This window comes from Geotrypetes seraphini, chromosome 3 (assembly GCF_902459505.1).
Source record: "Geotrypetes seraphini chromosome 3, aGeoSer1.1, whole genome shotgun sequence".
In the NCBI taxonomy this organism is placed as follows: domain Eukaryota; kingdom Metazoa; phylum Chordata; class Amphibia; order Gymnophiona; family Dermophiidae; genus Geotrypetes; species Geotrypetes seraphini.
Window position 1 is genome coordinate 267,056,266 of NC_047086.1, and position 25,963 is coordinate 267,082,228.

At 43.6% G+C, this 25,963-nt stretch overlaps 1 protein-coding gene and 1 pseudogene across 6 annotated transcripts in view; one reads left to right on the forward strand and one right to left on the reverse strand.

The window, feature by feature from the left end:
* Positions 1-5,459: 5,459 nt before the first annotated feature.
* On the reverse strand, positions 5,460-6,457 carry LOC117356376 (annotated as a pseudogene).
* Positions 6,458-11,072: 4,615 nt separating this feature from the next.
* The window catches only part of TBCE (tubulin folding cofactor E), a 434,765-nt gene continuing 419,874 nt past the window's right edge, over positions 11,073-25,963 (forward strand). For 4 of the 6 annotated variants that reach the window (XM_033936232.1, XM_033936235.1, XM_033936237.1 and 1 more), the window contains exon 1: positions 11,073-11,229. In XM_033936232.1, coding sequence (XP_033792123.1) covers positions 11,183-11,229 — 47 coding nt within the window. In that variant the 5' untranslated portion in view covers positions 11,073-11,182. Of the gene's footprint in view, positions 11,230-11,465; positions 11,495-25,963 lie in introns of those variants that run through there. The other 2 variants (XM_033936233.1, XM_033936234.1) reach the window with 2 other exon arrangements.

A 25,963-nucleotide genomic window follows, 5' to 3' on the forward strand; every position in this document is an offset into this window, starting at 1 on the left:
GATTACATTTAGATGCTACATTTGTCTTGAGGTACCCCTGTAAATGTGTTATGGTCTATAAAGCTAGTCGATATGTTTTCTATGAACCACAGCAGCTGTCTAGATTTATTTCCGCCCAAGGGCAGTCTGTAACTACTGCGTGAACCTGCTGCATCCAAGTATACATGTATAGCTCAGTGAGGATAAGTTCGGGCACCTGTTAGCTCCATCTTATTTTTCTTTTCTAAGAGTTTCCTGTTAATTTTTCAGCCTAACTGCAAGGAGTAAATGCTTGATAGAAATATTTTAAATGTTAATGGTAAGACAATTGATACTACTTGGGTTGTACCATATAATCCATATCTAGCCCTCAAGTGCAATTGCCACATTAATGGTGAAGTCTGTGCTTCTGTGAAAAGCATCAAATACCTTTTTAAATATATGTACAAAGGTCATGATTGTGCAAATGTTGTAATTCAAGAACATGGTAGTTTAAATCATGATGAAATTAAAACCTTTATGAATTCAAGATATGTGAGCACTCTAGAAGCAGCATGGCATTGGAATGGATTTGGAATGCATTATCAATCACATACCATACATAGCGATGCATCTGCCTGACGAACAAACTGTATTTTTCAACCCAAATACCATTACCACAGCAGCACTGATAGCTTCACAACACAATACTCATTTGACAGCTTGGTTCAAACTAAATCAAGACCAAAATGAAGCAAGGAGCATATTATACTTAGACATTCCTTTACAATATGGGGCTCATAATCAAAACAAAAAAAAAGTCTAAAAAGTGGCCTAAATGGGTACTTGGACGATCAAAAAGCCTGATCATCCAAGTACCCATAACCAAAGGTGGTTTTACATGTATTTAAAACCAGCTTAGGCCTTTCCCCTGCCTCTAAATGCATAGAGCAATAAGAGGTGTTTTTAGAGGAGGGGAAAGGGCGGGAGGTGGGCCAACCTATACATAGGTGTACAGCAGATATAACCAAAAGTTTAGGCAGGTTGCCTAGTCGGCACTTATATGTTTTGACTTAGACCAAGTCAAAACAGGTATAAGTGCCGAAAAGGAGCTGCTGAGATGATCAAGGCTGCCGCGATGAGCTCAGCGGCCCCGGCCCACCCCACCTCACCACAACCATCGCGGCAGGAGAGATGTCTTATCTCCCCTGCCACAATGGCGATCGGCCACTCCTCCCCTGAACCATGGCACTTCGGGGTGAGGATCCAATGCGATTTACAAGTAATAAAAAAACCCCATATTGAATGAATACCGGACAATTAATACAACTTTGACAAAACAAGACACAAAAGGAAAATAGGATTAAATATAATTCATAAAGAAAAAAAAAAGGGCAAAGGTAAAAAGCAATGGGATGGGAAAGGGTCACCTGCTTAATTTTCAATTAAAAAAACACTTTAGTCCGCTATAGAATGACCTAATTATGTAAAATTCAAACAACTCAGTTAAAAGCATCCTCATAAAGCCAGCTTTTCAAAAGACTTTTGAACTTACTAAGAGATTTTTCTTCCCTTATGTAAATTGGAAGCAAGTTCCAGATTTGAGGTGCCGTGACAGAGAAGATTGTGTCCCTCCTTGATAAATAAATCTTAGTGAAGGGACTAAGAGGAGAGATTTTTCCTCGGATCTTAAGGATCTAATTGGAATGTAAGGGATTAGAAGCCTATTTTGTATGTAATTCTATGATTTACAGGTAACCAATGATTTTCCTTTAAGATGGGAGTCACATGATCAAATTTTTTTCTTCTGGTAATTATTTTTATTGCAGTGTTTTGTAGGATTTGTAATCTATGTATTTCTTTTACGGTTATTCCCTTATACAAGGCATTACAATAGTTGATTTTTTATATGACTAACAAGTGTATTAAAATATTTAGTGATGATTTGTCAAGAAATTAAGATAATGATCTGATCATCCTTAACCTATAGAAACAGCTTCTAACAAGTGAATTTATTTGGTCATGATAGTTCAATTTCTGGTCCAAAATGACCCCGAGTATCTTAACCTTTGCAACTTCCTTGATTACTGTTTTGTTTATGTATATACAGGCTCCTAATTTTTGTCCCTTCCTGAATGGAAATAGCATAACTTCTGTTTTAGATGTATTGAGTGCTAGCTTATTATCATGTAACCATTTGGAAATTTTCACTAAATTGTTGGATATATGTTGAAAATGAGAGGTCAGAATCGAAGACCACTTCAAGGTTATGAGCAGAGGAGACTGGAACAATTACAGTATTATTTGGAGATGGAGAAAGGAGGAGTAGGAGCAGAAGGTTTAGGAGCTCAGCTCAGTCTTGGACATATTTAGTTTCAGATGATGGCAGGATATCCAGGCGGCAATGTCAACCAAACAAGCAGAGACTTTTTCTTGGACTTAAGCTGAAATACTATTTTACAGAAAGGGTGGTAGAACTGTGGAACAGTCTCCTGTAAGAAGTGGTAGAGACTGTCTGAATTAAAGAAAATCTGGGATAGGCACTTGGGATCTGTTAAGAGAGAGGAAGAGATAATGATTATTACGGATGGGCAGACTGGATGGGCCATTTGGCCATTATCTGTCATCATGTTTCTATGTTTTGTGGAGAGCAACCACTTCTGCTCTTTTCCAGTCCTCCAGTACCATTCCCGACTCTAAAGAAGCATTGAAAAGGTCAGTCAGCGTTGCCATCAGAACTTCCTTAAGTTCCTTCAGCACTCTCAGATGTACACCATCCAGCCACATCGCTTTGTCTACCTTTATTTTAGCTAGCTCCTCACAAACACAATCCTCTGAAAATTGATCAGGGTCTACCACTCCTCCATTTCTATTTGCATTCGTCTTCTGTGGTCCCATTCCCGGCACTTCAGCCATAAACATGGAACATAAATATTTATTAAGCAATTCAGCCTTTTCTTTATCAGCTTCCACATATGTCTCCCTTTACCTTGAGTCTCGCAATGCCACTTTTGCACGTCTTCCTATAACTGCCATATCTAAAAAATGTCTTGTCTCCCTGTTATACTGTGCCAGGTACTTGTCCTTCCATTTGTATCTTTGCTTTCCTTACTACACAACCTGACTCTCTTAACTTTTCCATATATTTTTGCCTGTCTTCCTCTTTCGGAGATCTTTTGTATTTTATCAAAGCTAACCTCTTATTTCTTTACCTTCTCAGCTACTACTTTTGAGAACCAAAGCGGCCTTCTTTTCCTCTTTTACTTACTTGCCTCTCAAAAAGGATTGTCGCCCTTACAATGAATCCTTTCAGTTTTGTCCACTCCATTTCTACTTCTTCCACACGTTGCCATCCAATTCGTTTATGTAATCCCCCATCCGAACATAGTTTTAAAAGTCTAGAACAGACATGGGCAACTCCGGTCCACGAGGGCCGGAATCCAACTGGGTTTTCAGGTTTTCTCCAATGAATATGCATGAGATCTATTTGCATGCACTTTCAATGCATATTCATTGGGGAAATCCTGAAAACCCAATTGGATTCTCCTCGAGGACCGGAGTTGCCCGTGTCTGGTCTAGAACCTTTACTTTTGAATGAGTCCTCTCTAAACCCGTCTTAAAATTAAACTGTACCATGAAGTGATCACTGGATGCCGGATGCTCACCCACTGTTACATCAGAAACATTTTCCAAATTTGCAAATACTAAGTCCTGTATGACCTCATCCCGCATGGGTTCCTTTACCATCTACTGGAACAGTTCTTCTTGTAGAGAATCCAGGATCTCCCTACTTCGAGAAGATTCTGCAACAGGGAAACCCCAATCAATATCCAGCATGTTAAAATTACCTATTAGTAAAACTTCACCTTTTTTAGATATATTCTGAATGTCTACTATTAAATCTCTGTCCACTTCTTCCATCTATGCAGGCGTGTAAATCACACCATTGTAAATATATTTTACCATTCCCTCTTTCCAAATTGATCCACAGTGCCTCTTCCTTACCCTGCAGATCCTGGCTTTAATAAGATCTTTAACATATAATGCTACTTCTCCTCCTTTTTTTCCTACCTTGTCTTTCCTGAACAGATTAAAGTCTGGTATAATTAACGTGACCATTTATTTTTTTCATCAAAACAGGACATCTATTAATTGTCAGTCCCGCCCCCAATTCTGCCCTAGCCCTGCCCCAATCCTGCCCTAGCCCCACCCCAATCTCTTCCATTCATTTTTCATGTACACATAATAACTTAATTCATAATGGTAACCATAAAATTAAAAAAACCCACAAAGCACATTATACGCAGAGAAAATGTTAATTATCATTTATATTTCGGGGGTTTTCAAAGATGTTAAGGCAGATGACTTTAAAATATGCAATATCACTTCATAACTATAGAAAAATAGACAAATATAGTGCAAAATATAGACAGCAGATATAAATTCTCAAAACTGACACATTTTGATCACTAAATTGAAAATAAAATAATTTTTCCTACTTTTGCTGTCTGGTGATTTCATGAGTCTCTGGTTGCGTTTCCTTCTGACTGTGCATCCTTTCTTTAATTTCTTTCTGCGCTCAGGCCTAACAATTGTCCCTTTCTATTCCCTCCCTCCTTCCTTCCTATGTCCTTAGTGCCCCTTCCTATGTCCTTAGTGCCTCCTTTCTATGTCCTTAGTGCCCCTAGTGCCTCCTTCCCATGTCTTAAGTGCCCTCATTGCCTCTTTCCTCTTCTTCCATCACAGCTTCAAGATCCAGAATCTTGTTTCCCATACTTTCAGCATACTTCAGTCGTAGGAGAAGAGCTTCCAGGGCAGGCCCAAAAGGTCGTGCTTTGTTTATCTCGGCTGCCAGCGTCCTGGGAGATTGGCGACTCCAGCGCGGGGTGGGGAAGCAATACTGGACTGCTCAAAGATGGAAAGAAATAAAAAGAGATGCAGCATCGGAACAATTAGGTAATAAAGATTAAGACAGCTCTATTACACCCTTGAAAGAGTCAGCAGGCATCCCCTGATATGCCTAAGGTGACCAAATGTCCCGTTTTGAACAGGACCGTCCTGTTTTAGATTCCCTGTTCCGTTGTCCCCACACATAGCTTCGGGACTCAGAAATGTCCCGTTTTCAGGGACAGTGTGCCGAAGCTGTGCACGGGGACAACAGGACAGGCGATCGCTTCCCCTCTCTCACTGCCACGCAAAAAAACCCCCAAACATCCCTGTTTCCAGCACCTGATTCAACCCGTCCCCCCCTGGTCTGCCACCACTGTTGCTTGCCAGCCTCTCTCCTTACCTCCCTCCAGCGCCGATTCAACACCCTCCCCGCCCACCGCTGCTGTTAATTGCTGCCCAGAAGCTTTCTTTCCGATGTTAATTCTGACGTCGGAAAGGAAGTTCTAGGCCAGCCAGGCAACTTCAATTTAATAGAAGAGCCAACTTTTTATTTTAATTTATATATACAAATCAAAATAATTTAAATTTCTAGGCCATATTAATTCGGGCTGCTTGCCATAGATACCTTAATTTTATATTTAGCTTTCTCTTATCTAAGAGCAGAGTTGAAATTTGTATGGTTATTCAGAGATACATATCTGAAGTTAACTGTCAGAAGGACAAAAGTTGTGAAATTTTTGTTTTATTGATGGAAAGCTTCTAAACAAATTTTGCTTGGATCTTCTGGATGTCTCAGTGCAATTCCATAATGCAGCAGCATTTCAATGTAAGGTGGCCAGTAACTGTCATCAATTGTTAAATATGGCTGATGTGGTGTAGACATTAATTTATCTATGAGGATCTCTAAAATTTCATGCAGTGTTATTAGTTAGGCTGGTGGTTCTGTCGACAGGCCTTTTTTCTTCTTCTTAGTGCTTCCCTGTTCTTCTGGGAGAGGGAAATGTTCTTCCAGAAATTCACCCAGAGCTTCCAGAAGTTCCTTCTCATATTCTTTGATTTTCACAATTCTGTTACTTAGTTCTTGAATTATCCTCGTCTCAAACGTCTCTACCACTAGATTTCTCAGTTCTTCCTGTCTCACAGTAAGAGCTTTGACCAGCTACTGTTGCTCCTCCAACCACTTTTGTTCTCTTTGCAAATCTTCTTTCAATTTCCTATTCTTTGACTGAACACAAGACAGAACCATTTCAAGTTCATGGTCTACTTTCTGTAACTCTTGTTTTCCCATTGCTAGCAAAATTTCCTGCTTGTCGGGGAGTAATTCAGGAGTTATTTTCTGCCACTGGTTGCATTCTGCAGTTAGAGCCTTCACTTGCATCATTAACAAAGTAAGCTGAGCATCAGATTCTGAAACCGTTTCAGTACCTAGAAGGGTTAGCTGGTTCTGAAACTCCTCCATCTGTCTCCATTTCGTATCACATTCATCAAGGAGTTCATCCATAGAGCACTGAGCATGAGAAGTGATATCCAGAGCAATATCATGCTGGTACAATGACATATGCTTTGCTAGTTCCTCAGCCTGCCTTAAAAGTTCATCTTGTTTGTCCATGACCTGTCAGAAAGACTTCACGGATCTCTTCTACCAGATTAGAGTCCAGGTTATATATTAGCGATCCTTACAAACCTTACTTCCAAGCTATCTGTCGTTCTTTCTGTCTCTCTCTTTCCTCGGCTGTCCACCACCACCCCTTGCCTGCTCCCCCTGTCCAGCAGTAGCCCTTCTACCTTCCTTTAACCTCCCCTGTGTCCCGCAGCACCCCTTGCCTGCTCCCCCTGTCCAGCAGTAGCCCTTCACTGCTCCCCCTGTCCAGCAGCAGCCCTTCTCCCTTCGTCACCTCTTCCCATCAATACCTGTCCAGCAGCACCCCTTCACTGCTCTCCCTATCAGGGCAGGATTAATTCTTTGAGGGCCCCTAGGCACACAAGTACACTGGGCCCCCTGGCCCTGACCCCACCCATTTATTTACCTATTTTCTTATTTGTTTGTATGCTTTTTATTAAATGATTATATCTATCTATCCCCTTTTTTATTGTACATCACCTAGAAATCGCGATAGGCAATCAAAATTTTAATAAACTTGAAACTTTACTTGGGATCCATCCCAGGATACTAAGGGAGTTCAGAGAGGTTCTGGCGAGTCCTATTAAAGACTTGTTCAACAAATCTCTGGAGACGGGAGTGATTCCTGGGGATTGGAGGAGAGCGGATGTGGTCCCTATTCATAAAAGTGGTCACAGGGATGAAGCAGGAAACTACAGGCCGGTGAGCCTCACTTTGGTTGTTGGAAAAATAATGGAAGTGTTGCTGAAAGAAAGGTACTTCCTTGAATCTAATGGGTTACAGGATCCGAGGCAACATGGCTTTACAAAACGTAAATCGTGCCAAACGAACCTGATTGAATTTTTTGATTGGGTGACCAGAGAGCTGGATCGAGGACATATGCTAGATGTAATTTACTTGGATTTCAGCAAAGCCTTTGATACAGTTCCTCATAGGAGGCTGTTGAACAAACTTGAAGGGCTGAAGTTAGGACCCAAAGTGGTGAACTGGGTCAGAAACTGGCTGTCGGACAGACGCCAGAGGGTGGTGGTTAATGGAAGTCGCTCGAAGGAAGGAAAGGTGACTAGTGGAGTCCCTCAGGGTTCGGTGCTGGGGCTAATCCTGTTCAATATGTATGTAAGTGACATTGCTGAAGGGTTAGAATGAAAAGTGTGCCTTTTTGCAGATAATACCAAGATTTGTAACAGAGTAGACACCGAAGAGGGAGTGGAGAATATGAAAAAGGATCTGCAAAAGTTAGAGGAATGGTCTAATGCCTGGCAACTAAAATTCAATGCAAATAAATGCAGAGTAATGCATTTGGGGATTAATAATAGGAAGGAACCGTATATGCTGGGAGGAGAGAAGCTGATATGCACGGACGGGGAGATGGACCTTGGGGTGATAGTGTCCGAAGATCTAAAGGCGAAAAATCAGTGTGACAAGGCAGTGGCTGCTGCCAGAAGGATTCTGGGCTGTATAAAGAGAGGCGTAGTCAGTAGAAGGAAGAAGGTGTTGATGCCCCTGTACAGGTCATTGGTGAGGCCCCACTTGGAGTATTGTGTTCAGTTTTGGAGACCGTATCTGGCGAAAGACGTAAGAAGACTTGAGGCGGTCCAGAGGAGGGCGACGAAAATGATAGGAGGCTTGCGCCAGAAGACGTATGAGGAGAGATTGGAAGCCCTGAATATGTATACCCTAGAGGAAAGGAGAGACAGGGGAGATATGATTCAGACGTTCAAATACTTAAAGGGTATTAACGTAGAACAAAATCTTTTCCAGAGAAAGGAAAATGGTAAAACCAGAGGACATAATTTGAGGTTGAGGGGTGGTAGATTCAGGGGCAATGTTAGGAAATTCTACTTTACGGAGAGGGTGGTGGATGCCTGGAATGCGCTCCCGAGAGAGGTGGTGGAGAGTAAAACTGTGACTGAGTTCAAAGAAGCATGGGATGAACACAGAAGATTTAGAATCAGAAAATAATAGTAAATATTGAACTAGGCCAGTTACTGGTCTGTGTCTGTGTATGGCCGTTTGGTGGAGGATGGGCAGGGGAGGGCTTCAATGGCTGGGAGGGTGTAGATGGGCTGGAGTAAGTCTTAACAGAGATTTCGGCAGTTGGAACCCAAGCATAGTACTGGGTAAAGCTTTGGATTCTTGCCCAGAAATAGCTAAGAAGAAAAAAAAAAAAAAATTAAATTGAATCAGGTTAGGCAGACTGGATGGACCATTCGGGTCTTTATCTGCCGTCATCTACTATGTTACTATGTTGCTATGTTTATTTCCATTTGTATTTCTTTTATTTTAAAATTAAAAGCAAACAAAGATTACCATACCAGTGCCAGTGTACAGATCTCAATATGTATATTTTGGGGGAAAGGGGAGATATGATAGAGACAATTAAATACATATGTGGCGTTAATGCGCATGAGTTGAGTCTCTTTCATTTGAAAGGAAGTTCTAGAATGAGAGGGCCTAGGATGAAGTTGAAAGGTGATAGGCTATGAGTAATCTAAGGAAATTATTTTTTTACAGAAAGGGTGGTGGATGCATGGAATGGTCTCCTGGAGGAGGTAGTGCAGACAAGAGACTGAATTCAGGAAAGCGTAGAATAGGGACGTGGGATCTCTTAAAGAAAGGAAGAAATAATGATTACTGCAGATGGGCAGACTGGATGTGCCACTTGGCCTTTATCTGCCATCATGTTTCTTTACTTTTCACATATATGGAAAAAAAAATCATGTAATGTCTGTGTTTCTGTAACCATAAAGCTCTGTGATATCACAATGCAGGTGTAATGAGCCTTAGCCAATAGGAAGAGGAGGAGATAGTGGATGCTGCAGATGGGCCATTTGGCCTTTATCTGCCGTCATGTTTCTGTGTCTAACTGTGAGGATTACAGGGGGAGCTGATAATAGCCCTTCAGCTGTCTGTGCTGTATTCACACTTTACTTATATCAGTAACCCAATAAGGTCATAGCTCCATGGTCACTTTACTATCATCTAGTAAAGTGACCATGGAGCAATGACCACAGGTTGGAAGGTGTGAGAGAGGACTGCCTTATTGCATGTTTATTGAGAACCAGGAAAGAGATGGGGATATCCATTGTTTGGAAACATAATGAAAAATAAAATCATACCCCCCACCCCCTTTACAATAGCAGACAATTTCAGAAGAACAGAAATTGCTTTTGCACTGCATGTGTAAAGGCACACTTTACAAGCATGCACTGTACATAAATCCACATTAGAGGTGTACACAGGGATGGGGACCATGAAAATTCACAATATTGATAACAAAAGATCTATTTATGTTGGGGTGGAAGAGGACAGGAAAGAATCGACTGGGAATGGATCAAAACTTACTGGGGATGGATGGGGAAGGTGCTACAGATACATATCAATCCTGGATGCCATGTGCATTTCAGGGCTGATCGGGAGGACGTGGTTAATCAGGCATGCTATCTCGCCATCTCTCAGGGGAGGCAAACTGTAAAGCAAGGCCTCTCTGCAAGGATACCTGCAGTGACACTCGCGATTAACTTTGGAGCACCTGCTTTTGCACTTAATATTTAACCAAGCATTAGCACAGAAAGGCAGTCTTTTTTTCTGTTATGTGCTTGATTAAAAAAAAAATTGTATCTTACCTACAATTTAGTTCTTTAGTTCCATAATTTTAAGTATTCCCTCTCCTGTCCAGCAATGCTTCTTCTACAAGCGGTGGTCCTGCTGCTCGGCCAAGGCTGCCCCTCTGACGCGAACCACCCAGGCGGAAACAGGAAGCTGCGTCAGAGGGGAAGCTATTGGCTGAGCACCGCTTGCAGGAAGAAACTTGCCGATGCTGCCGATCTTTCCGGTGGGAGGGGGGGAGGGGGGACGGCACTGCTGATCTTTCCTGGGGGGGGGGGGGCCGGTGCTGCCGAAAGGAAAAAAAAAAAAAAAAATCGGAGTCCTGTTTGTTTCCTCAGCGGGCCCCCCTGGGAACTTCGGGCCCTAGGCATGTGCCTCTTGATTAATCCGGCCCTGCCCCCTGTCCAGCAGCAGCCCTTCTCCCTTCGTTTTATCTCCCCCCTGTCCAGCAACACCTCTTCCCTTCCCTGCTCCCTAATACCTGCTCCCAAACCGCCATTTCTACCCTCCCTCCATCCCAGCTTCCTGATCTCTTCTGGCCCACCGGCATGAACCGCTGCCCTGTCTGTCTGACAATGTCCCTGCCTGCCTGTCTGTTTATCGTGCCCCTTCTCCCACCTACCTTTTTTTGGGTTTGTTTTTTTTGGGGGGGTCAACTGTCACACAGTAACCGCTGCTGGATATAATAAACCGTCATGTGCGCACGCTCTGAACGTGCACACGTGCCAAACGCGCATGCGCCGCACGCTTTAACATTTCTCTGCTGGCCATGGAACTACGGATCACGGATCACGCAGGTAGGAGTGCGCATGCACGCTTAGGATTTTATTATTAGTGATAAGATATTATGTGTACATGAAAAATGAATGGAAGAAATTGGGGGCGGTATTGGGGCGGGGCTAGGGCGGGATTGTGGGCGGGACTGACAATTAATAGATGTCCCGTTTTAATTAAAAAATAAATGGTCACGTTAGATATGCCGGACCATGGTTGGAGGAAACTGCGCATGCGCCAGTAGATCAGGTGACCTCTGAGGCTGTTGGCTGGTGCATAAGTTATCGTGAGAGTAGCTGTATAGATAGCAAGAGCGGCTGTGTTGAATTTATGAAAAGAATAGGAGGCGGTATTTGGACGTCTTGGAGGATCCCCGGGTATGTACAGTAGTTGATTTACTGAGAGGCTTTTACACTTGTACGTGAAAAACTCTCTAGTTCCAACTTGTTTTTAAGATCGTCCAAAACGAGCTTGTTTTCTCTAGCGTCTCGCCATTCTCTTACGCAAACTTTTTCAATTCTCCAGCGTTCTGCCCTTTGACGCAAATTCCTGTTTCCGGAAGGCGAGACGCCTCAGAGGGAGAGATTTGTGTCATACGAGGACGGGTATTAGTGGTGACTGGTTGGCGATCTAAGTTTGTTGGTAGGAAGGGATAGGCATTGGATCGTAGATCGGGGTACATGTTTGGATAGAAAGAGAGGGAGAGATGGCAGACCATGGGGAGGGTAGACCGGTTCTCTGGTCTCCGAATGCATGTGACGTGGGATGCTTGGCATATGAGAGTAGCTGAATGCGTATGGCATCTCTGCTGTCGCTCCGGCTAAGCCTAACCCCTCTCGGAGCAAAAACACAATAATGGTCACAAATAATTGGTATCTCCCTACTGCTTTCCTCCCATCTCATTAATTCCAGAACTCCCCTCTTTTCCTCCTCTCAAATACTAATCATTATGTCTTCTATTACTATTATTCGGAACAGAAGAGAAACCACGATTGATACATGTAGCCCTACACCCCACCAACCCCATATTAATCTACTATAAGGTTACCATATGGCTCCAGAAAAAAGGGGACGGATTGAGACATCCGGGTTTTACTTCCATTGAAAGCAACCAAGATGTTTCAATCTGTTCTCCTTACTTCCATTGCTTTCTGGAGCCATATGGTAACACTAATCTAGTAAGAACTTTTAGCACCCTAGAACATTCCCAGCCCTCACCAAGAACTTACAGTGTGTCAAAAGAGACATGCACGACTCACATCAAACAACAAGTAATGTGGCTGCTAACTGGTATCTCTGTGTTGCCTTTCCCTTTGTAATCTGTGCAAAACTCTGCTGCACCACTCATCTTCTACCAACCTCGCTATGCTCATGTCACCCCTCTCCTTAAGTCACTTCACTGGCTCCCTATCTGCCATTGCATACAGTTCAAGATTTTATTGCTGACCTACAAGTGTGTTTATTCTGCTGCCCTCAATATCTCTCCTCGCTTCTCTCTCCTTATACACTTCCCAGATAAGTCGCTCTTAGTGTTACCATTCTCCTCCACTGCCAATTCCAGCCTTCATTCTTTTCATCTAGCTGCTCCCTATGCCTGGAATAAATTGCCTGAGTTTGTCCGTCAAGCCCCTTCCCTTCGCTTGCTTAAAAGCAGACTGAAAACCCACCTTTTTGATATAGTTTTAAATTCTTAACCCTCCTTCTCTGCCCTCCAACCCAGCCCGCTGATTAACAGTTCCCCTTAACTGTATCCATGACATCCTGTTTATCTGTCTTGTCTGTTTAGATTGTAAGTTCTTTTGAGCAGGGACTGTTTTCTTACTCTTTGTGACTCTGTGCAGCTCTGCGTACGTTTAGTAGCGCTATAGAAATAATTAATGGTAGTAGTAGTAGTAGTAGGATTAGACCACTGCTCCCTCATAAAAACATAACTTAAGAATAGCCTTAGTGGGTCAAATCAATAGCCTGGTTTCAGGCCAATCCAGGTTACTACTACCTAGCCAAAACCCAAGTAGTAGCAATATGCCATTCTATTGATCTACTGTTTACTGTCCTCCATTGAGAAAAATGACCATTTTACCCTACCCTTTGACCCCGATGGGGTTTCTCTTGGATAAGTACGAAGCTTTTTGTTTTCCCCCAGGGGTCAGCCATTTATTTCTGTAGAAGGCTGGCTTGGTGGCTAAGAAAGTGATTCTGGGTGAATCGCTCACTCTTATTAGGCTTGTCGTAATCGTTTACATGTTCTGATGGTGCTTGAGAAGGGTCGGGAGCATGCTTCTTTTTGCCAATCTAAATTATGGGGTCCTTATGTATATTCTTTGTCTCCTAGAGCCCGCAGTCTAATACTTAATATTTTAACAATCTAAGGTCCTTTAAGCGGTGAGAGGTTAAGCACCCTGGAAGTGTCTTTTTCTTGTATTGTTTCTCCTGGCTATTCCTCATCTTTTATGTTGTTGGATTTGTGTTTTTTTGGGGGAGCGGTTTGCATGTGAGTGTTTTTCTGTTCTGGTTTGCTGTTGTGTTGGTTCTTGTTTCATTGGGTTTGTTGAGCCTTAGCTCGCTGTGGGTGGGGGGGGGGGAAGGGTCCCCTTTGCAATATTTCAGGGCCCATCAGAGTCCAGGGCCCTGACGTTCTAGCTATCATTTGGTACAATTGGGGATACTTGCTCCTTTCTTGTGTTCACTATTGCTTGTTGTTTTTCTTCTTTACTATGACTGTACACTGGCTGCTTTTCCTCGCTGTGTCTGCCATTCTACTTTACTATGATGAGGAGCAGGCTCAGGGGGCATGAATATTATTTTGTTCCTCAATATGTGTTCTTTTCCTGCTCTTCTTGGGAGGTGTGAGGTGGTTACTATACTGGGATCTATTGTTGTATAACACAAAACTTTTGAACATTTACTGTACCTTTTGTTGCATTCTCTGTTTATTTCTGTTTGTTCAATAAAAATTGTTTTCCCCCATCCCTACCTCTGTTTTCTATCAGATAACTAATTCCTAATCCACAACTGAACTTTGCCACCTATCCCATGACTCTTTAATTTTCTCAGGAGTCTCTCATGAGGAACTTTTTATCAAAAGCTTTCTGAAAATCTAGCTATACTACATCAACCGGCTCACCTTTAGCCACATATTTATTCACACCTTCAAAGAAGTCAAGCAGATTGGTGAGGCAAAATCTTCCTTGGCTGTACCTATGCTGATTCTGCCTCATTAAATCATATTTGCCTACGACAGTGTATCTCAAACTGTGTGCCGAGCCTCCTGAGATTCCAAGTGTGCCGCGGCACACTAATGTGCCTCCTGAGATTCCAAGTGTGCCACAGCACATTGAGGAGGAAGAGAGGCGCCTGCCAGCTGACTTCTCTACGCGGTACAATGCCAGTGTTGCTCGATTCGCCGTAGGCCTGCATGTTTCCCCCTTCTCTCTAGCATCCTCCGGCTTCTCCCCTGGCCTCCCGGTCTTACCTTTAAAGCTAATTACAGCAACCTGCAGAGGATCGCCGGTAGGTGAAATGATTTTATTTTCAATATAGTGATTGAAATGTGTCAGCTTTGAGAATTTATATCTACTTTGTATATGAAAAATGAATGGAAAAAATTGCATTACAGTTAGTAAAGGGGATGGGATCTGGGGCAGAGCTTGGGTGGGCCTAGGAAGGTCTGTGGTTGGGGTAAATGGTTTGTTTTCTCTTTTTTTGCATTGGTTGAATGCTATTGGAAAAGCCACATATCTTGCTGAAGTTTATTTGCCTCACAATAAACATGATTTTTGGTTTCACTTGATGAGCCCTTGTCACGCTGGTGTTTTTGCCAGTGCACCCCTAGTGGTCACTGGGAAAATTGCCACTTGCACCCTCAAAGCAGCCTTTGCCTTGGGGTGCCTGTGACAATACTTACAGGGCAGGATCATAGAGTACACTATACGCACACAGAAACAGGGGGGGGTGCTGAGTTGGTCTCCCTAACCAAGCAATTATGTACCTATAAAGCACAATACATATCACAGTCCAGTTGATGCTAGATGCTTTTACTTGGATATCCGATATGACGGAAGTGATCAACGGAGTACCGCAGGGCTCGGTCTTGGGCCCGATCCTATTTAACATCTTCGTAAGTGACTTGGCTCAGGGGCTTCGAGGTAAAATTACATTATTTGCCGATGACGCCAAACTATGCAACATAGTAGGCAAAAACACAATAGACAAAAGCTCAATGCCCAACAACAGCTCAATGCCCGACAGTATGACGCAGGACCTACTCCTGCTGGAGCATTGGTCAAAGACTTGGCAACTAAGTTTCAATGCCAAAAAATGTAAAGTTATGCACCTTGGCAGCAAAAATCCATGCAGGACTTACACCCTAAATGGTGAGATCCTAGCAAGGACTGTGGCAGAACGTGACTTGGGGGTGATCATTAGCGAAGACATGAAGACTGCCAATCAAGTGGAGAAAGCTTCGTCCAAGGCCAAACAAATCATGGGTTGTATCCGGAGGAGCTTCGTCAGCCGTAAGCCCAAAGTCATAATGCCGTTGTACAGATCAATGGTGAGACCCCATCTGGAATATTGTGTACAATTCTGGAGGCCACATTATCAAAAAGATGTGCTGAGAGTTGAGTTGGTTCAGCGAATGGCCACCAGGATGGTCTCGGGACTCAAGAATCTCCCGTATGAGGAATGGCTGGGTAAGTTGCAGCTATACTCACTCGAGGAACGCAGAGAGAGGGGAGACATGATCAAGACATTCAAATATGTCACGGGCTGTATCGAGGTGGAAGAAGATCTCTTTTTGATTTTCTCACAGGACCCAAGGCAACAAGAGGGCATCCGTTGAAAATCAGGGGTGGGAAATTTCATGGCGACACCAGAAAATATTTCTTCACCGAAAGGGTGGTTGATCGCTGGAATAATCTTCCACTACAGGTGATTGAGGCCAGCTGTGTGCCAGATTTTAAGAAAAGATGGGATTGGCATGTGGGATCTCTTCATGAAGGATGTTAGGGGATGGGTCATTGGTGTGGGCAGACTGGATGTGCCGTGGCCCTTTTCTGCCGTCATTTTCTATGTTTCTATTTTGACAGAACATGCACTGACCCATATTAATGTTTACAAATTCTGGCTGTATAAGTGGGGTAATAAAGCAGGAAAACTTTTAGCTAATTTGGTAAGACTTTTTGGGAAGGCAACCCACATTTCTCGCATTAGAGACGGGACGAACAAGGTACATGTTGAGGACTGAGATATATAGGAGCAATTTGTGAACTTTTTAAAAATTTATTTATCATTTCAAGTTATTACAACACAATGATAAGGAAATACTGAAATACAATATTATCAGTACAAGCTGATCTAAGCAAATAGTTAAAAAAAAAGTAATATTTCATCTCACATAGTCCACAATAGGAGAAGGAGACAAGAAAAGGAAAACAAGATCTTGGGGCAGGGAAATATACAGAACTTTAGGAAAAAGAGCAGTTAACATCCTTCCTTTCTTTTAACACCACACCCATCATGAATCAGTCTGGATGTGTAGAGATACCTTTACCTTCTAAAAAGAAACCTAATTGGGTAGGTTCAAAAAAATACACAGTGCTCTCCCCAAAAAATTTTTCCAGCTGGGTGGCATGAAAAAGTAGCCGGGTGGGGCGGGACGGGGAGATTTGGTGGTGGGGAAAATTAAATGTACACTATTTTTATTAGTTAATTATTATTATTTATTTTCCAGTGCTCAGGTATCGGGTATTGTTGGCTGTTTTCTTTTAGCCTCTTGATCACAATTTAGGGGAAGCGTAAAAAGGTGGTTACAGCACAAGTAGTGAATTATGTGCTGACAAAGCAGCATTATCGACATCAGATATTGATCATGTTGCTTTGTTCAGCACGTTATTCAGTGTGGAGAGGTCCGGGAGGCAGGAGGAAAGCGGGGTGGGTCAGTCGGCCCTAAAATTTGCAATTTTTTACATATTGGCGTGCAGGCTCTGTCCCTATCTCCCGCAAATATTGCGGGAGAAGTGTACTATGGGATATATACTAGCTGGTCCAGGTGATTTGCTGCTTTTTTGCCTGTCAGATTGTCTCATTACATCTTCCAGATTTTCAGAGATTTGTTTCAGTTCCTATGCAACAGGCTGAAAAGCTTTACTTTTGGGGGATAGGAGATTCTTTTTTCCAACTCTATACTCCACTCTTTATACCTTCTTTGCACATCCACCATAAATGCCCTCTCCTTTCCCACAACACTCTCCTAAACACCCTCCTTAGACATAACCCATCTACCAACTCACATCCTGCTGCATACCTATACATACTACACCTTTTTTGTCCTTAACACATATCTAGCCCATCTCAAAAAACTCCACTATACTGCTGCCCCAGAAACCTAATGTATAAATAAGAACAGCCATATTAGGTCAAACCAATGGCCCATCTAGCCCAGTATACTTTTTCCAACAGTGGCCAATCCAGGTCACAAGTAGCTGGTAGAAACCCAAATAGCAGCAACATTCTATGCTACCGATCCCAGGGCAAGCAGTTGCTTTCCCCAGGTCTGTCTCTATAGCACACTATGGACCTTTCTTCCAGGAACTTGTCCAAACCTTTTCTAAACCCATCTACGTTAACTGCTGTTAACACATCCTCTGACAATGAATTCCAGAGCTTAATTATTCTTTGAGTGAAAAACATATTTCCTCTTATTTGTTTTAAAAGTATTTATATCCATGTCCCCTCCTCTCCCTGTAGGCCTAGTATCCACGGCCCTTCCCCGTGGGCCTAGTATCCATGTCCCTTCCTCTCCCCCCCACCTGTGGTCTAGCATCCATGTCCCCACTACTCCTCCATTCAGATCTGGCCTCTCTCCTATCGACCCCCCTCCCCCCATGACAGCTGACATACCTGCGGGCTTCCCAAGGCAGGAGTAACAGTAGTGGCCAGCCAGTAGAGGCAGTGCTGTGAAGTGGCTGCTTGTGGCTGCCGGGCCTTCCTTCTGCCACTTCACCCATCTACAAGAAATGATGCAGCAGAGGAAAGGCCCTGGTGGGGCTGGTTGCAAACAGCCTGGTCATAGCGCTGCCTCTGCCAGCTGACCACCACCACTGCTACTTCTTTAGGAGGCTCTCAGGTATGTCGACTCTTGGAGGGGGAGGGGGTTCAGTCGGTCAGTCGAAGAGTTGGTCAGGGCAGAACAAAAGGTCTGTGCAGAATTCTATACGAATGGGGAATTCTGTGCAAATTCTGCGCTATGCAGTTGCACAGAATTCCACTAGGAGTATTCTTTGAACCTTTTCTAATTACGCTTTATCTTTAATGAGATAGGACAACCAGGACCAAAACGCAATACTCAAGGTGAGGTCACACCATACAGCAGTACAGAGGCCTTATAATGTTCTCTGTCTTATTTGCCCTCCCTTTCTATAGTAGTACATAGCATCCCTTTCCAAAGTAGTACAAAGCATCCTAGCTGCCCCATTTCACAAACTAACCCACATATATTATCCTAAATACCCTCTACACATGCTCCTGCTCCAGATTCCTATATCCAAGTTCCATACATACTCTCACACCCTTTCGCTCTCTAAAGCATTGAAAACAGGACAGTCTTCACTCTATAACAAGCAATATGGAACTTTAAGGGCCCCATCTTAATTTTAGCCCTAGATGCCAATTTAATTAGAGCAATATCACAGGCAGTAAAAACTCATTTCCTAGTAACTAGAAAACTCAGCACGTGCAAAGAAGTCAACATTGACAGAACTCCACAAACAAAACTTTAAAAAAACTAAAAAAAAGAAACAGTGGCTTCAGTATGGTAGAAAATTAAATCATTCCCAAACATTTCTTCTGTGAGTTCAAGTTGCCAATCCAAACCTAAAAAATGGGCTCTTAACAGTTTGTTCAACCCATACTAAGGCATCATGAACACAAACTTACTTAAAAGATCAATTAACAAGTTGATTTTAACTATTAAGGCAATAAAGTGACAGGTAGAGGTGATGCAGGCGCCTTCAAGAAGCGGCATGACAGTGAACCGAGATTAGGCCTCAATTCAGTAAAGAGAGAAAGGTTGGGATACTCACAAAGTTAAGAGACCTCCTTCTCGGGTTCATCGTTCCCAGGGCTGTCGAAAAATGCGCCTGTGGACGGTCCACTGACTTGGAAAGCACACTTAAACTTATTTTGTCTACCAGGAGCCGGAGACAAGTCTCGGGAAGACAACGTGACTCCATCTTCCCCTGTTGAAGTGGTCTTGCTCGGAGCGCCCACTTAATCCAAAACCAGACAAAAGCAACCGAATTATACATAAACAATAGATAAAACCCAAACATATTGACAAATTAAAAAACTAAAAAAGCCTAAAATACAAACTGTGCCAGTATGTATTGCCACGAGAATGTATAATAAAAAATGGAGAGTTAGCATAGCGAAACTGAATGTGTCAAAGGCTAGCCTAGGAGAAAATGCTTAAAAGTGAACAATGAGGTTGGCCTCTCTGAGGGACCATGGCCAGACTGCCAAGACTAGAGAGGGTACTAGATAACTATAGATAAGACTGCAAAAACGTAAAATCAAATATCTATGCTAAAAGATAAAAAATGAACCAGTTGGTCTCAAAATAAAACACCTAGGCAAAAAATTAAAAATATAAATAAAAAACGAGAAATGTAAATAAAAATGAAAACTGCCAGATCTCTTATGGTGAGACACCAGAGAAATCAGTTAAGAAGGCTAGCGTGAGAAATCGTACATCAGAGGAAAAGTGCATTGAAGAAATTGGTTAAAACGCAAAAAGAACAAAACAGGATGCCGGTCTAAAATCAGAGGCGCGGAGTGGCAAAGGCTAACGGACCGCTGAAGGGAAGCAAAATGAACAAAGCCTCAACTACCGAAAAACCAAAATTATAAACAAATTATGAACAGGAGAAACTCCGACAAGCACGGAGGAACAAGGTCTACAAAAAAAACCCTAATATAAATGCATTAAGAAAAGTACTTACTAAATATAGTACTGACAGCAGTTCTGAGTGAATGGAAGACGCCGCGGGAAAGTAAAAGTATAAAAAAACGGGTGGATGACGTGGATGAATCTCATTGGTCCAAACGTGTACTGCTTTCTAAGGGTGAACGTAGTGAAAACCCGCTAACTAAAGAAAGCCTATAGATCTTGGGAAGAAACGTAAGAGGCACTGAAGGAGGATATGAGGATGAATCTCATTAGTCTAAAATCTTAAACTTACTGAGAGAGCCATTGAAGATAATGTATATGAAATAGAACATTATCTTCAATGGCTCTCTCAGTATGTTCAAATACTTTCCTCTGTTTCTATGTTCTTATTTTCTGGCCGGCTCCCTTGCTGCAGTCGTCTGTGGGCGGTGTTGGCTTCTCGCGCGCAATTCACAGCTGATTCAGAAGCCTTCTCTCTGACATTATTACGTCAGAGGGAATGCTTCCGAATCAGCTGTGAATCGTGCGTGAGGAGCCACCACTGCAGCAAGGGAACCGGCCGGAAAACTACTCGCTGGAGGAAGGGAAAAGCTGGGCCGCCTAAAACAACTTGTTGGGCCGCGGGTTGGACACCCCTGGAGTAGGGGCAGGAAAGAGGTTTGGTGCGCGGCTTCTATGCTGGTGGTGCAGTGAGTGGGGTTGTTTGTAGATCTGCATTTGCAAGATGACAGCCGGGCGCTCACCTAAATTAGCCGGGCGGAATGCCCGGCTAAAACACGCTAGGGAGAACACTGAATCCATATTTACTTCCCTGAAGGGAAACCAAACATTTACAGGGAAATATTAACTGAAAAACTGCCCCTAATGAAATCACTTTGCACGGTATGATAGAAATTCTTTTCTTCTAGATTGCATCCATTTTGAGACATCAGGAAACATACATACCCTTTCTTTCAAATAGGATACTTGTTTCAAATTAAAGTATGATTTCAGCAACATTTCCTTATCCTGATGAAACACAAGAGAAATTAATAAGGTAGCCCGACCCTCTATTTCAATATCAGATGATTGTAATATATCAGATAAATCCACCTGATCCCTACCTCCTTCTAATTCTCCTTCTTTAATTGAGATTTTCTTTAAGTGATAAATTTTTTGTAGTGGGGGGAGATCAGATTCTGATATCTTTAAAATAGTTAACATGAAATTTCTAAAGATTTCCCGGGGTGACACAAACTTGGCTACTGGGAAATTTAAAAGTCTCAAATTCAAACTTTTCTGTTGATTCTCCAAGTTTTCAATCTTCCTCAGAAACATCATATTATCTGAAATTTGTTTAGTCATCAAATTCTTAGTCTCAATTGTTGTTTTCTTTAAATTCTTCATCTCTAATTGGTGCTGCTGAAATGATGTCTCCAACAGAGCTATCTTAGAAGTTGCACATAACCAAGTGCAGGTTCTCCAATGCCGTCCAGATGGAATCGAGTGTAACTGCCTGAGGTCTCTCAAATGGCTTGAGGGAGGAAATAGAACCAGGTTTTCTTCAGCATTTTCTCCAGGTGCCGAACCCTGGGTTCCCTCACACTCTCCACCACTTGCTCCTCGAGGTGTAATGCTCCCAATTTGCTGCGACTCCCCGGCAGGAGTCGGCGTCGATGTTAGAACTTCCGGTTCAACTTCGGGTCTCGGAAGTGTCTCACCCGCTACATGCGGGGAGCCCTCCAACAGTGACCGGTCTTCCGAAGTTCCTCCAGGCATTGGGGGCATGTGTGGTCCTCTTGGGCTCAATGTCAAGTCGCCGTCCAAGCTGAGTCCTTCCTCAAACTCAGCAGCAGATCTGCCCGAACTGGTAGGTTGGACTGTAAACGATGTCATTACAGTCTGACGCATAGTAGAGCTAACAGAGGTAGGCGGAGGTAATCCTCTCTGTTTCCCACGTCTTTTGGGCATTGAGTAGGGCTAAGAAGCTTTATTTATTCAAAGAAAGTTGCCCTGTAGACGGAGAGCACTCAGCTATGTGTACTGCTCAAGACGCCATCTTGTCTTATCCAATTTGTGAACTTTTATAAAGAGTTATACAATCAGAGCCCTTATGCTAGGGACTCCTTTCCTCATGACGTTATTTTGTCCCAGATATCAGAAGACCAATTGTGCACTCTGAATGCCCTTATTAAAACAAAGGAGGTGCAAGCTGCTATTGGTAGGCTGAAATTGCCAAAGGCACCAGGGCCAGATGGTATGGAGCCAGAGTCCTATAAAACACTAAAACCTCAGATTGGGCCAGTTCAGGTAGCGTTGTATGCAGATATGAAATTCATGGGGCAGGTTCTCCTGGAACTTAGCCATGCCCATATGGTAGTTCTTCCTAAACTGGGTGGAACCCAAAGCTGATAGGATCGTACCGTCCAATATCCTTGCCAAACCAAGATATGAAGCTTCTCACTAGTGCTGCCCAATTTGCGATTCGAATCGATTCTCCGATTCACTTTGGGTGAATCAATTTGAATTGGTTTGTTATTGAAGAAAATTGGATTTACCGATTTGTTGGCCCCCTTGCTACTACCGCTTTTTTTTTTTTTTTTGTAATTGTTTATTTATAACAAAGAACTGCACACCAACACAGCAGTACAGTACCAAAATAGTACAGTCAAACAATCAGCAGAATAGCAAAACCCTCTGATAACACCCCCCCTCCCTCCCACACCCCACCCCACCTCGTAACAGCATACAACACCCATCATCCCCTGTAAACCAGAAATCCCCCCAACGGGCGTCTAAGCACCCTAGGGAAGGAAGGAGAAAAAGTACAGAATCAACAAATAAGAGCTCAATACCAGAATAAAACAGACCCCCAATGCCCATATCCCGTTCAGGTCCAGCAGTTCAACTGACAGCAGAGCTCCCCACATTCAATTCCTCCACTTCCAGGTATCTCCCCCAAATATCATAATATTGCTGCCATCATCTAGTCAGCAGGGCCGAAAGCCTGTATCTTTCGCAAACCCATCCCAATTTGGCTCTCATAAGAGGCAGCGTGGGTATAATCGTGCTTCGCCAATGGCGAGCCACAGTCAGCCTAGCCGCTGTGAACGCCAACCATACCAGTCTATCCTGGGTACCATCGGCCCCTCCCTTGGGAAACCCCAATAAGGCCACCTCCGCTCTTTCTTGGAGAGGCACCTGAAGGAGAGCCCCCACATACTGAAACACCTGCCTCCAAAAATCTTGAAGTGATGGGCAGTTCAACCACATATGAAAAAAGGTTCCCCGCACCCCACATCCCCTCCAGCATAAGGCCGAGCCCTGAACAGACATCTTACTCAGGTGAACCGGGGTCAAGTACCAGCGGACCAACATCTTAAGAGCATTCTCCACCAGCACCGAGCCACTGCTAAATGGTGTATCCGAAGCGATATAGTTTCCCATAAGGCCTCATCGAACACCTGCCCCAAGTCCCGTTCCCAAGCCACGAGGTACGAAGCCCTGTCCTGATGCACCCATTTATGTTTAAATCTGTTTATTAATTTTCAAAAACAGCAAGGAAACAAACACTCAAGATCAGTGAACAAGAACAAGGGATCGAAGGGACTCCGCCGAACCCTGTACAATTGCCAAGATATCATCAGCGAATAAAGACAATTTGTGTTCATCCCCCTGAACCGTTACACCTCTTACCCGAGCTGTCTGTCGAATCTTTTGTGCAAGAGGCTCAATCACCAAAGCAAATAACAAGGGCGACAAGGGACAGCCTTGCCTCGTCCCCCGCCGTAATTCAAAGGGTGAGGAGTAGACCCCATTGATCTTCACACACGCCATGGGCCTGTTATACAAAGATAGAATCCAGGACACATAAAGGGCCCCCAGGCCCACCTGTCGGAGGACCGCCTCCATAAATCGCCAATCCACGCAGTCAAACGCCTTTTCGGCATCCACTACCACCGCCACCCAGGAGCCACCAGAACGTCGGGCCTGCCATACCAAGTTCAAAACTTTACGGATCCCATCCGTTGCCTGCTGACCCCTTATGAACCCCACCTGATCGGGGTGGATAAGTGTTGGCAGATGAAACGCCAAACGATCAGCTAGCACCCGGGCAAGAATTTTGGTTTCAATACCCAGCAGGGAAATCAGCCTGTAGCTCCCACACTAAGTAACCGGTATGGAGTGTTTTCAAAAAGCTTCAATCGAGTATGAGTATGCCTCAGCCCCACCACTCCACCGCTATACTAGCTCTTGACTGCGGAGAGATTTATGTGGCACTTCATCATTGGCCACTCATAATCATTTTAAACCTACTATTGCTATTTTTTCAGAATTGTTTTTTTATGTATGTGTTTTTTTGTGTATTTTCTTATGCATATCTATAAAAACTTCTTAGCTATAAAGCTCAACTGTGCTTAGTTGTACTTAGCTTGTATTGCATAGCTAATCCAGCCAACGCCAGGGAGTTTAACCCAACATGTTTCGCACCATACAGGCGCTGTGTCAAGGGTCTCCCTAAAAAACAAATAATAAAGAGGGACATTAGAGTGTATTTTATCCTAACAATCCCCCCTTAAAATGTTCAGTTTATCTTAAAGCCAAAATAATTCAGACTATAGGAATATGCAAACTAAAATCCTCTTCCCTCAATCCAGCATGTGCCCTTTTTTCTTTATCTTTCCCACTTCCTTCCAACGTCTGCTCCCCCTGTCCTCCACACTTCCATTCAGTGTCTGTCTCCCTCTCTCTACCCCTTCCATCTACTGTTCACCCTCTGTCTTGCCCCTTCCATTCACTGCCCTCTCTTCTCTTTCCATCCAGTGTCTGCCCTCTCTCTCTCTCTCTCTCTCTGTTCCATATGGCCTCTCTCCATTTCCTCCTTCCTTTTCCCACGGCCCATCTAGTCTGCCCACCTTAATGTCCCTCCCCTACCTTTGCCCTGTGAATAGATCACATGTGCCGATCCCATTTGGCCTTAAAATCAGGCACGCTGCTGGCCTCAATCACCTGTAGTGGAAGACTATTCCAGCGATCAACCACTCTTTCAGTGAAAAAGAATTTCCTGGTGTCACCTCGTAGTTTCCCGCCCCTGATTTTCAACGGATGCCCTCTTGTTGTCGTGGGACCCTTGAAAAAGAAGATATCTTCCTCCGCCTCGATGCGGCCCGTAAGATACTTGAACGTCTCGATCATGTCCCCCCTCTCTCTGTGCTCCTCGAGCGAGTATAGCTGTAATTTGTCAAGCCGTTTTTCGTATGGTAGATCCTTGAGTCCCGAGACCATCCTGGTGGCCATTCTTTGCACCAACTCCAGTCTCAGCACATCCTTGCGATAATGCGGCCTCCAGAATTGCACACAGTATTCCAGGTGGGGCCTCACCATGGATCTATACAATGGCATAATGACTTCCGCCTTACGACTGACGAAACCCCTTCGTATGCAGCCCATGATTTGTCTTGCCTTGGACGAAGCCTGCTCCACTTGATTGGCAGACTTCATGTCCTCACTGACGATTACCCCCAAGTCTCGTTCTGCTACCGTTTATGCTAGGATCTCGCCATTAAGGGTATAAGACTTGCATGGATTCTGGCTGCCCAGGTGCATAACTTTGCATTTTTTGGCATTGAAGTTGAGTTGCCATGTCCTAGACCATCGCTCCAGTAGGAGTAGGTCGTGCATCATGTTGTCGGGTACTGAATCTTCGTCTGTTGTGCATTTGCCCACTACATTACTCAGTTTGGCGTCATCGGCGAATAATGTTATTTTACCTCGAAGCCCTTCTGCCAAGTTTCTTATAAAGATGTTGAATAGGATTGGGCCCAAGACTGAGCCCTGTGGTACTCCACTAATCACCTCCGTCATTTTGGAGGGGGTGCCGTTCACCACCACCCTTTGGAGCCTACCTCCAAGCCAGCTCCCAACCCATTTCGTCAATGGGTTACCTAATCCTATAGAACTCATCTTGCTCAGTAACCTGCGGTGTGGTACGCTATCGAATGCTTTGCTAAAGTCCAGGTACACGATGTCAAGGGACTCCCCTATATCCAGCTTCCCTCTTACCCAGTCAAAGAAGCTGATCAGGTTGGATTGGCAGGATCTCCCCTTAGTAAATCCATGTTGTCGGGGATCCCGTAGATTCTCCTCATCCAGGATCTTATCTAATTGGTGTTTGATTAGAGTTT